Source organism: Salvelinus alpinus, chromosome 21 (genome assembly GCF_045679555.1).
Source record: "Salvelinus alpinus chromosome 21, SLU_Salpinus.1, whole genome shotgun sequence".
Lineage (NCBI taxonomy): Eukaryota > Metazoa > Chordata > Actinopteri > Salmoniformes > Salmonidae > Salvelinus > Salvelinus alpinus.
In genome coordinates this window covers 30,401,795-30,413,987 of record NC_092106.1, presented here as the reverse complement: position 1 = coordinate 30,413,987, position 12,193 = coordinate 30,401,795, and the positions used below count along the sequence as shown (strand labels likewise).

The 12,193-nt window shown below is 48.5% G+C and overlaps 1 protein-coding gene across 1 annotated transcript; it reads left to right on the top strand.

The window, feature by feature from the left end:
- The first annotated feature begins 235 nt into the window (after window positions 1-235).
- alp3 (alkaline phosphatase 3) lies at window positions 236-11,079 on the top strand. Its single transcript, XM_071358180.1, has 10 exons — window positions 236-371; window positions 547-662; window positions 899-1,073; window positions 3,766-3,938; window positions 4,703-4,843; window positions 5,245-5,314; window positions 5,637-5,771; window positions 6,754-6,945; window positions 8,559-8,675; window positions 10,748-11,079. The coding sequence occupies exons 1-10, from the start codon at window positions 236-238 to the stop codon at window positions 11,059-11,061; spliced, it is 1,569 nt and encodes a 522-aa protein (XP_071214281.1). The 3' UTR covers window positions 11,062-11,079.
- The last annotated feature ends 1,114 nt before the right edge of the window (window positions 11,080-12,193 follow it).

Below are 12,193 nucleotides of genomic sequence, written 5' to 3'. Positions count from 1 at the left end.
TAAGCATGTTTTTATTAGTGTTTTTATTAGTGTGTTTTAGATAAGCATGTTTTTAATAGTGTGTTTTAGATAAGCATGTTTTTATTAGTGTGTTTTAGATAAGCATGTTTTTATTAGTGTGTTTTAGATAAGCATGTTTTTATTAGTGTGTTTTAGATAAGCATGTTTTTATTAGTGTGTTTTAGATAAGCATGTTTTTAATAGTGTGTTTTAGATATGTATGTTTTTGAAAAGTATGTGTGTCTCTGGCCCAGTTGAGGAGGAGAACCCAGAGTTCTGGAGAGCCCAGGGTGCCAAGGCTTTGCAAGCGGCGCTGAACAGGAAGTTGAACACCAATGTGGCCAAAAACATCATGCTCTTCCTGGGTGACGGTGAGTGACCACCGTCCAAACCTCACATCAGTGGTGTATTAAACGTATCCAAATACATAACAAATACAATGAGGGAAACTCATTCGAAACCTCCTTTTCCAGCCTATTCTAATTCACCAGTTACAGTCCAGTTCAACCCTAGTGTGACCTATTTCTCTGTGCCATTCCCCCCAAGGTATGGGCATTACCACTATCACAGCAGCTCGAATCCTCAAGGGCCAGATGCACAACCAGTCTGGAGAGGAGACAGTGATGACCATGGATACTTTCCCCCATGCGGGCCTCCTCAAGGTACACAAACAAACAAACAATCTTCAAATACATACATTAACATGCATAGAGATACCCACAGAGATTACACTTTGTTTGATGTGCAGCCTGAACCATGGGTACCTCTTTCAGAGGAAGAGATTGTGTCTGTTGTGTATAATGATGTATGTATGAGGTGCAAGCTCATGCGTACATATTATTCATGTGTATTCCTTTCTATCCCTTAATGTCTGCATGTACTGTCTGTCTGTGTGCAGACATACAGTGTTGACTTCCAGATCCCTGACAGTTCCTCCACAGCCACAGCCTACCTGTGTGGTGTTAAGACTAACCTGAACACGGTCGGGGTGAACGCTGCCGCACGCAACGGAATCTGCAAGACCCAGAAGGGCAACGAGGTCACCTCTATTCTCAAGTGGGCCAAAGATGCTGGTAGGAACCATATCTCTGTCCAACTTCCCACATCACTAGGGCCCCGAGTTTATCCTGATCCAATTGACTTACCAGGAAAACCTTACTACCGATAACTAGGGTGCAGAGTTTGTCCTGATGCAGATGACTTACCAGGAAAACCTTACTACCGATAACTAGGGTGCAGAGTTTGTCCTGATGCAGTTGACTTATCAGGAAAACCTTACAGACGATAACTAGGGTCCAGAGTTTGTTCTGATCCAGTTGACCTGTCAGGAAAACCTTACAGACGATAACTAGGGTCCAGAGTTTGTTCTGATCCAGTTGACCTACCAGGAAAACCTTACTACCGATAACTAGGGTCCAGAGTTTGTTCTGATCCAGTTGACCTATCAGGAAAACCTTACAGACGATAACTAGGGTGCAGAGTTTGTCCTGATCCAGTTGACCTACCAGGAAAACCTTACAGACGATAACTAGGGTGCAGAGTTTGTCCTGATCCAGTTGACCTACCAGGAAAACCTTACAGACGATAACTAGGGTCCAGAGCTTGTTCTGATCCAGTTGACCTACCAGGAAAACCTTACAGACGATAACTAGGGTCCAGAGCTTGTCCTGATCCAGTTGACTTATCAGGAAAACCTTACTACCGATAACTAGGGTGCAGAGTTTGTCCTGATCCAGTTGACTTATCAGGAAAACCTTACAGACAATAACTAGGGTCCAGTTTTCCTGGACACGTTATATAATCAGGTGGGTGTTAGATACCGATACAAAACACTAATAAACACAAGAGAGATAACAGTTGGCTAGATGTTCAGTTGAGTCCATAAGGACCACCTGTAGCTGTTGGCTGGAGTCTGGGCCCTCTGGCTTCTTTGGTGATCAGGTGTTGTGGCCTGGTGTAGTACTGAGCTGCTGATGGAGGCAGGAGAATGTAACCTTGACTGTTATCATGTTCCCTTATCACCAACCATAAATATTTCATAACTCCCAGCTCCACAGCCCTGACCCTTACACAGGAGGCTGATATCCCTTCAGAGACAGCCCTGACCCCTACACAGAAGGCTGATATCCCTTCAGAGAGAGCCCTGGCCCCTACACAGAAGGCTGATATCCCTTCAGAGACAGTCCTGACCCTTACACAGGAGGATGATATCCCTTCAGAGACAGCCCTGACCCTTACACAGGAGGCTGATATCCCTTCAGAGACAGCCCTGACCCCTACACAGAAGGCTGATATCCCTTCAGAAAGAGCCCTGGCCCCTACACAGAAGGCTGATATCCCTTCAGAGACAGTCCTGACCCTTACACAGGAGGCTGATATCCCTTCAGAGACAGCCCTGACCCCTACACAGAAGGCTGATATCCATTCAGAGACAGCCCTGACTCCTACACAGAAGGCTGATATCCCTTCAGAGACAGCCCTGACCCCTACACAGGAGGCTGATATCCCTTCAGAGACAGCCCTGACCCCTACACAGGAGGCTGATATCCCTTCAGAGACAGCCCTGACCCCTACACAGGAGGCTGATATCCCTTCAGAGACAGCCCTGACCCCTACACAGAAGGCTGATATCCATTCAGAGACAGCCCTGACCCCTACACAGAAGGCTGATATCCCTTCAGAGACAGCCCTGACCCCTACACAGGAGGCTGATATCCCTTCAGAGACAGCCCTGACCCCTACACAGAAGGCTGATATCCCTTCAGAGACAGCCCTGACCCCTACACAGGAGGCTGATATCCCTTCAGAGACAGCCCTGACCCCTACACAGAAGGCTGATATCCCTTCAGAGACAGCCCTGACCCCTACACAGAAGGCTGATATCCCTTCAGAGACAGCCCTGACCCCTACACAGGAGGCTGATATCCCTTCAGAGACAGCCTTGACCCCTACACAGAAGGCTGATATCCCTTCAGAGACAGCCCTGACCCCTACACAGAAGGCTGATATCCCTTCAGAGACAGCCCTGACCCCTACACAGAAGGCTGATATCTCTACAGAGACAGCCCTGACCCCTACACAGAAGGCTAATATCCCTGCAGAGACAGCCCTGACCCCTACACAGAAGGCTGATATCCCTTCAGAGACAGCCCTGACCCCTACACAGGAGGCTGATATCCCTTCAGAGACAGCCCTGACCCCTACACAGAAGGCTGATATCCCTTCAGAGACAGCCCTGAACCCTACACAGGAGGCTGATATCCCTTCAGAGAGAGCCCTGACCCCTACACAGAAGGCTGATATCCCTTCAGAGACAGCCCTGACCCCTACACAGAAGGCTGATATCCCTTCAGAGACAGCCCTGACCCCTACACAGAAGGCTGATATCCCTTCAGAGAGAGAGATTAAAAGCAACCATGTGTTTGACAGAGAACAACATAGAAAGCGCTTCCAGCAGCAGCAAAACTGATAAATTACTTGCTATGAGCATAATAACTGTAAATTTTCTAATTTCAATGCTGTATAATGTGATATCTGACACAAAAACACAGCCACATTGCTATATCACACATTAAATATACAGTAAGTATTCAAACCAAGGGTGATTATTTTGATAGTGGACAAGGTTTGATGGAAAACTTTCCCCTGACCCTCTCCCTCCCTCCTTCCTTTCTGACTTCCTCCTCTCCCACCCTCCTTCTTTCCTCACCTCTCACTCTTCCTCACCTCTCACTCTTCCTCCTTCCCTCCCTCATTCCCTCCTAGGTAAATCCGTTGGCATCGTCACAACAACGCGGGTCCAGCATGCAACTCCTGCCACAACATATGCCCACAGTGCCAGCAGGAAGTGGTACAGCGATGCAGACATGCCCGCCTCTGCTAAGAAAGAAGGATGCACAGACATTGCCTCTCAGCTCCTAAACAACACTGACATTGATGTGAGCAGCCAAAACCCCTCTGTTGACCCAGAGAGTTATTGTTATTCATGACCTCTCAACTCCTCTATTGACCCAGAGAGTTATTGTTATGCATGACCTCTCAGCTCCTGACCCAGAGAGTTATTGTTATTCATGACCTCTCAGCTCCTCTATTGACCCAGAGAGTTATTGTTATTCATGACCTCTCAGCTCCTCTATTGACCCAGAGAGTTATTGTTATTCATGACCTCTCAGCTCCTCTATTGACCCAGAGAGGTAATGTTATTCATGACCTCTCAACTCCTCTATTGACCCAGAGAGTTATTGTTATTAATGACCTCTCAGCTCCTCTATTGACCCAGAGAGTTATTGTTATTCATGACCTCTCAACTCCTCTATTGACCCAGAGAGTTAGTGTTATTCATGACCTCTCAGCTCCTCTATTGACCCAGAGAGTTAGTGTTATTCATGACCTCTCAGCTCCTCTATTGACCCAGAGAGTTATTGTTATTCATGACCTCTCAGCTCCTCTATTTACCCAGAGAGTTATTGTTATTCATGACCTCTCAGCTCCTCTATTGACCCAGAGATGTATTGTTATTCAGTAGTCATTGATGAAGGTGAGCTTGAGACTATGACTAAAGATAATGTCATTAGGTCTGAAATCTGAAGGTCAAGTCTGAAGGTCAAATCTGTGGTGAATCTGGTTGTGGGCAAGCTGATTGCCTCAGTTGTTATTGTTATTCAATACCAACCATGAACATGAATGATGTGTCCGTCTCCAGGTGATCATCGGCGGGGGGAGGAAGTACATGACCCCTAAGGGCACCTGGGACCCAGAGTACCCTCGAGACCTGGCCTCCAGTGGCAAGAGACAGGACGGACGCCACCTCATCTCTGACTGGCAGAAGATGAAAGTCGGAAAGGTAGAGAGAGAAAAAAAACTATGGAACAACAAATTGACACACAACATTGGTTGCATTCAGCCACAAAATTGCCCAAAGATGTGTATTCAGACTGCCCCTCTCTCTCTCTCTCTCTCTCTCTCTCTCTCTCTCTCTGTCTGTCTGTCTGTCTGTCTGTCTGTCTGTCTGGTCTGGTCTGGTCTGGTCTGGTCTGGTCTGTCTGGTCTGTCTGTCTGTCTGTCTGTCTGTCTGTCTGTCTGTCTGTCTGTCTCTGTCTGTCTGTCTGTCTGTCTGTCTGTCTGTCTGTCTGTCTGTCTGTCTGTCTGTCTGTCTGTCTGTCTGTCTGTCTGTCTGTCTGTCTGTCTGTCTGTCTGTCTGTCTGTCTGTCTGTCTGTCTGTCTGTCTGTCTGTCTGATTGATAGGTGGCTCGTTATGTGTGGAACAGGACTGACTTTGACGCTGTGGACCCTGACACCACTGACTACCTTATGGGTAAAGGATTGTAGTATTCTGTCAATTCTTCTGTGTATTCTGGAAAGCTGAGTATTTGAAGGTCACAGCAAACATTACTGCTGATTCTTACTGTATATCAATAGACACTGGGGTGTCCTTGGTTTTTTCACTTTCTTACACTTTGGAATAGAGTTCCTCATCCTGCCTTCACTTAGCCTACATACAGTATATGTATTGTGAATATTGACTAAGCTGATACTGACTCATTTTATCACACATTTACACGGGCTGAAGCGCATTGCGTACACTCTACCTGTTCTACAACGGTCTTTTCTTACCTGATCAACCCTGTTCCCTGCAGCCCTGTTTGAGCCTGGAGACCTGCGCTTCGACGTGGAGAGAGACCCCACCATGGACCCTTCCATCGCTGAGACCACAGAAAAGGCCATCCGCATCCTCAGCAAAAACCCCAAGGGATTCTTCCTCCTGGTAGAAGGTGAGCAAAGGGTTAACCAAGCTGTCAGTCAATGAATCCATCCATCAACCCAATCCCAACAAGTTCCTCCTTAACATAGGTGCACGGTTGTTTGTTAAAATACAATCAATCTATTGATTGAATAATCACACCACTTGTTTATATAACTCAACACCAACATGCATTGGTTTCAAAGTGTGTGTGCCCGTATTTCTGGATCTTGAGTCAATACAGAGGTTAGTTAGTTGCTGTTCTGATGCTGTGTGCCTCTCAGCAAGACAGTTAGGGACTGCAGTGCACTACATGTATCTGCAGACTGTAGTAGGATCTGCATGTAGTACCTGCATGTGTTTGCCGCAGTGTGAGGGGGAACATTATGTTGGAAAGGGGGATACCTAGTCAGTTGTACAAGTGAATGCCTTCAACTGAAATGTGTCTTTCACATTTAACCCAACCCCTCAGAGAGGTGCGGGGCCTAATACAACACATTACTGTTCCACAGTGGTGGCTCTTGGGTACAGGCCCTCATCCATCCTACCTTCAATCTGAGGCACCACCCTGGGACCTGATTGTGCTGTTGAGCGTCTTGCATCTTCAACAATGGGTTTTAAATAACACATCGCAGCAGGCTTTAAATAGAGCTGGGCATATGGTGCGCCGTACCCTCTCCTCCTGCTCCCTGGGGACCCAACATATTAGCCCAACTCCTCTCCACTTCCTGACTGCACTGATAAGAGAACAGCAGCTAGGTTCGTTTTACTTGGCTAAGTAACACTTGTAGTAGTGTCATTTCAACTTTATTTCAACATTACTCCAATGTTATTAGTGTTCTTTTTATTTGAATACCAGGAGCCAGTGGTTCCTTGTCCCTTACACACAGACCTAGGGTCAGCTTACCTTCCCCCAATCTTAACCTTCAATCTTAGAGATGACACCAACATACTGAGCTTAGATCAGTGTTTATGGGTAACTTCATCCTTCTCTTTCTCTCTGTGTGTGTCAGGTGGACGTATCGACCAGGGCCACCATGCCAGCAGAGCCTCCATGGCGTTGCACGAGACGGTTGCCTTTGACAATGCTGTCGCCAAGGGCCTGGAGCTGACCAATGAGGAGGAGACTCTCACCCTGGTGACAGCTGACCACTCCCACGCCTTCACCTTCAATGGATACCCCTTTAGAGGGCAAAGCATTCTGGGTAAGCAACGACCTCACAGAAACAACTTTCTACATGGATTATGGTTTATGTTTTCCCCATACAGTTAGAGTTGGTTATTTTAGTCATCATTCTGATTATAGGGCTTTTTCGCTACAGTGTTTTTATAGTTAAAGGAATGTTTGGTCAACTTTTTTTGGTGGTTCCATGATTAGAAGTTTGGGTCAGGTCATGCTAAATTGATGAAACTACCAATAGTCATGTTGCATTGGTTTAGTAATGTTATTATGTAGTGAAGCAGTAAGAATCTCTCCCCCCTTTACACACACACCCCTCCTCTGTGGACAGGACGTCCTCATTCTGACCCCCCCCCCCCCCCCCCCCACCTTCCTGCTCTGCACCCCCCTTCCCCAAGGTGTCACTCCTCACAGCTGTGATGACATCAGAGGTGGTGGTGTGCTCCACTAGACGGCTTCAGCCTCCATCTGGGAGACGCCACTGGCACTTTGACATTTTCTCTCCCCTGCAATTACAGAGGAAAACAAACAGCTTAGATCACTCCCTAACCTCCCCTCTCTGCCTCTCCCTCCCTCCCCTCTCTGCCTCTCTCTCCCTCCCCTCTCTGCCTCTCTCTCCCTCCCCTCTCTGCCTCTCTCTCCCCCCCTCTCTGCCTCTCTTTCCCTCCCCTCTCTGCCTCTCTTTCCCTCCCCTCTCTGCCTCTCTCTGCCTCTCTCTCCCTCCCCTCTCTGCCCCTCTCTCCCTCCCCTCTCTGCCTCTCTCTCCCTCCCCTCTCTCCCCCCCTCTGCCTCTCTTTCCCTCCCCTCTCTGCCTCTCTCTGCCTCTCTCTACCTCCCCTCTCTGCCTCTCTCTCCCTCCCCCCCCCCCCCCTCTGCCTCTCTTTCCCTCCCCTCTCTGCCTCTCTCTCCCTCCCCTCGCTGCCTCTCTCTCCCTCCCCTCTCTGCCTCTCTCTCCCTCCCCTCTCTCCCCCCCTCTGCCTCTCTTTCCCTCCCCTCTCTGCCTCTCTCTGCCTCTCTCTACCTCCCCTCTCTGCCTCTCTCTCCCTCCCCTCTCCCCCCCCCTCTGCCTCTCTTTCCCTCCCCTCTCTGCCTCTCTCTGCCTCTCTCTCCCTCCCCTCTCTGCCTCTCTTCCCCTCCCCTCTCTGCCTCTCTCTCCCTCCCCTCTCTACCTCCCCTCTCTGCCTCTCTCTCCCTCCCGTCTCTGCCTCCCACCCCTTTCTGCCTCTCTCTCCCTCTATCGCTCCTTCTATGAGGCTCTCCAGCGTTCAGGCCTCCCTCCCTCTCCACTCCTCTCCTCCCTCCCTCTGCCTCTCCCTCTCTCTCTGTGGCTCCCCATTGTTCAGCCCTCTCTCCCTCCCTCCATCCGTCCATCTCTCTCTCCCTATCTCTCTCTCTCTGTGGCCCCCCACTGGTCCAGCCTCCCAGGTCTTGGTGATTAATGCAGTAGTGAAACACTGAGCAGTTCATCAGTAGGGTCTGGAAAGTCTAATATCTCATCTGTCTGGAGACAACCTGCTCGACCCCTAGCTCCCTTGGGACACACTCCTCCTCTCTTACTGTGTGTGTGTGTGTGTGTGTGTGTGTGTGTGTGTAAGACCTTTACATTGTGATTCATCCCACTGTGTGTCTCTCTCACAGGGAAATCTCCTCTGTATGGGAAGGATATGCTACCTTACACAACCCTGATGTACGGAAACGGCCCTGGATACAAAGTCGTAGACAACAAGCGCCCTGACATCGGTAAAGTGGATACACGTAAGAAACCAAAACTATGTTCTGTTCTTGTATAGCTTTCCTCTCTGTACTCTCCTCCCTTCACCTGTAGCTTTCCTCTCTGTACTCTCCTCCCTTCACCTGTAGCTTTCCTCTCTGTACTCTCCTCCCTTCACCTGTAGCTTTCCTCTCTGTACTCTCCTCCCTTCACCTGTAGCCTTCCTCTCTGTACTCTCCTCCCTTCACCTGTAGCTTTCCTCTCTGTACTCTCCTCCCTTCACCTGTAGCTTTCCTCTCTATACTCTCCTCCCTTCACCTGTAGCTTTCCTCTCTGTACTCCCCTCCCTTCACCTGTAGCTTTCCTCTCTGTACTCTCCTCCCTTCACCTGTAGCTTTCCTCTCTGTACTCTCCTCCCTTCACCTGTAGCTTTCCTCTCTGTACTCTCCTCCCTTCACCTGTAGCTTTCCTCTCTATACTCTCCTCCCTTCACCTTTAGCTTTCCTCTCTGTACTCCTCTCCCTTCACCTGTAGCTTTCCTCTCTGTACTCCCCTCCCTTCACCTGTAGCTTTCCTCTCTGTACTCTCCTCCCTTCACCTGTAGCTTTCCTCTCTATACTCTCCTCCCTTCACCTGTAGCTTTCCTCTCTGTACTCCTCTCCCTTCTCCTGTAGCTTTCCTCTCTGTACTCCTCTCCCTTCACCTGTAGCTTTCCTCTCTGTACTCCCCTCCCTTCACCTGTAGCTTTCCTCTCTGTACTCCTCTCCCTTCACCTGTAGCTTTCCTCTCTGTACTCCCCTCCCTTCTCCTGTAGCTTTCCTCTCTGTACTCTCCTCCCTTCACCTGTAGCTTTCCTCTCTGTACTCTCCTCCCTTCACCTGTAGCTTTCCTCTCTGTACTCCTCTCCCTTCACCTGTAGCTTTCCTCTCTGTACTCCCCTCCCTTCTCCTGTAGCTTTCCTCTCTGTACTCTCCTCCCTTCACCTGTAGCTTTCCTCTCTGTACTCTCCTCCCTTCACCTGTAGCTTTCCTCTCTGTACTCCTCTCCCTTCACCTGTAGCTTTCCTCTCTGTACTCTCCTCCCTTCACCTGTAGCTTTCCTCTCTGTACTCTCCTCCCTTCACCTGTAGCTTTCCTCTCTGTACTCCTCTCCCTTCACCTGTAGCTTTCCTCTCTGTACTCTCCTCCCTTCACCTGTAGCTTTCCTCTCTGTACTTCCCCTCCCTTCACCTGTAGCTTTCCTCTCTGTACTCCTCTCCCTTCACCTGTAGCTTTCCTCTCTGTACTGCTCTCCCTTCACCTGTAGTTTTCCTCTCTGTACTCTCCTCCCTTCACCTGTAGCTTTCCTCTCTATACTCTCCTCCCTTCACCTGTAGCTTTCCTCTCTGTACTCCCCTCCCTTCACCTTTAGCTTTCCTCTCTGCACTCCCCTCCCTTCTCCTGTAGCTTTCCTCTCTGTACTCTCCTCCCTTCACCTGTAGCTTTCCTCTCTGTACTCCCCTCCCTTCACCTGTAGCTTTCCTCTCTGTACTCCCCTCCCTTCTCCTGTAGCTTTCCTCTCTGTACTCCTCTCCCTTCACCTGTAGCTTTCCTCTCTGTACTCCTCTCCCTTCACCTGTAGCTTTCCTCTCTGTACTCCTCTCCCTTCACCTGTAGCTTTCCTCTCTGTACTCTCCTCCCTTCACCTGTAGCTTTCCTCTCTGTACTCTCCTCCCTTCATCTGTAGCTTTCCTCTCTGTACTCTCCTCCCTTCACCTGTAGCTTTCCTCTCTGTACTCTCCTCCCTTCACCTGTGGCTTTCCTCTCTGTACTCTCCTCCCTTCACCTGTAGCTTTCCTCTCTATACTCTCCTCCCTTCACCTGTAGCTTTCCTCTCTGTACTCTCCTCCCTTCACCTGTAGCTTTCCTCTCTGTACTCTCCTCCCTTCACCTGTAGCTTTCCTCTCTGTACTCTCCTCCCTTCACCTGTAGCTTTCCTCTCTGTACTCTCCTCCCTTCACCTGTGGCTTTCCTCTCTGTACTCTCCTCCCTTCACCTGTGGCATTCTTGATAAATATCACTCCTGCAGAATGTCTATCTCTCCAGTCCATATTCACATATTTATTCACCTTGGTCAGAGTCGAAGGACTACGTGCAGCTGTCTGCGGTGCCCCTGGACACTGAGACCCATGGTGGGGAAGATGTGGCAGTGCTAGCCCGCGGCCCCATGGCACACCTCTTCCACGGGGTCCAGGAGCAGAGTTACCTGGCCCACGCCATGGCCTACGCTGGCTGTGTGGGACGGGACCTCAGGCACTGTGAAAGTAGACCTCAACACACCAATACCAAGAGGATCCTCGTCACTACTACTGATGATGATAGGAACAGTGCACCATCCCAGGTATCCTCCATCTTTCTGGTTACTGCCCTACTGGCTGCAGTGCTGCACTGAGAGACTGGTGGAGGTGGAGAAGAGGGAGGGACAGAAAGAGAGAATGAAAGAGGTCCATTTGTTTTGCTACTCCTCTTCAACAAAAAAGTGCTCTGTACCAAAATGATTTTGTCAAATTATGTAAATTATGACAATACTCCTAATTTGTATATGTTTATATTTAAATAAATAATATATTTGTTGCTAATAAAAAGTATATGGACTAGAAGATGTTGCCTTCATTTTAGCTCTGAGTCAATAATAACACATTGGTTAGTCAGAGAAAAATGCTATAGGCCTACTAAGTTGTTTGAGGAAACCATAGAAGGATTAGGATTGGGGAATGACTAGTTCCCTCCTGGCGACCAAAGCCGTTTGATCTCCTATTCTAATATCTGCGTCGCTAATTGAGGATCGAGGCCTGCAAGTGTTTGATGACATTACTACAGCAGCCCATTAATAATGCACAATATTTAAAGATCACATATTTCCGTCCCATAATGACAGATTATTGTAATTATTGTGTACAGCTGTTGCAGAGTTTGGCTATTACGAGTGACCGGACCCTCCTTGCACCCAATTGTTTCTTTTTTTAAAGTATCAGGTCATTTCCTTGTAGTTGTAGACACCCTTCAAACTATTGCCATTGTATTTATGTGTAATTGTTTAATCCACCATTCGCGTAGGCTACTTGTGGAGCAAATAAGAGGACCACAATGGAAATAATCTGTAGACTACTTGTGTGTTTTGTGAAGTCTATACGCCATCCTTCCCTATTGTAATGATCCAACTGCTATCTCAGCCAAGCCTTGCCAATTCGTTGAGCTTATTACATTAGTCAATTGGATCCTTGAGCTATTAATTGATTTGCAATATAGCCTAAGCAAATATATATTGTGCGTCTGGCTTCAAGCCGCATCATTCCGCTGCACCGCGCAACATGCCTTCTCTCGACTCGGGTGTTGTTACACAATACCGCCTTTTGGTGCCGCTAGAACACAAAGAAAACAGCTCTGCGGCATGTTGTGTGTTATATTCAAGTTGCTGCAAATTTGAAATGTTGCGAAATCGAGACAGATTGCGCAACAGTGGGTGTATGGTATTGGACAGGTAGGACAATAGGTATCAAAGGACGGTGAAAGGGGTAAAGAGG

Bases quoted from the DNA above. Each gene is read 5' to 3' on its own strand.
- alp3 (XM_071358180.1), top strand. From the start codon at position 236: ATGTGTGTCTCTGGCCCAGTTGAGGAGGAGAACCCAGAGTTCTGGAGA. The intron at 1,074-3,765 runs GTAGGAACCATA...ATTCCCTCCTAG, and splicing joins CAAGTGGGCCAAAGATGCTG to GTAAATCCGTTGGCATCGTC. The intron at 3,939-4,702 runs GTGAGCAGCCAA...GTCCGTCTCCAG, and splicing joins TAAACAACACTGACATTGAT to GTGATCATCGGCGGGGGGAG.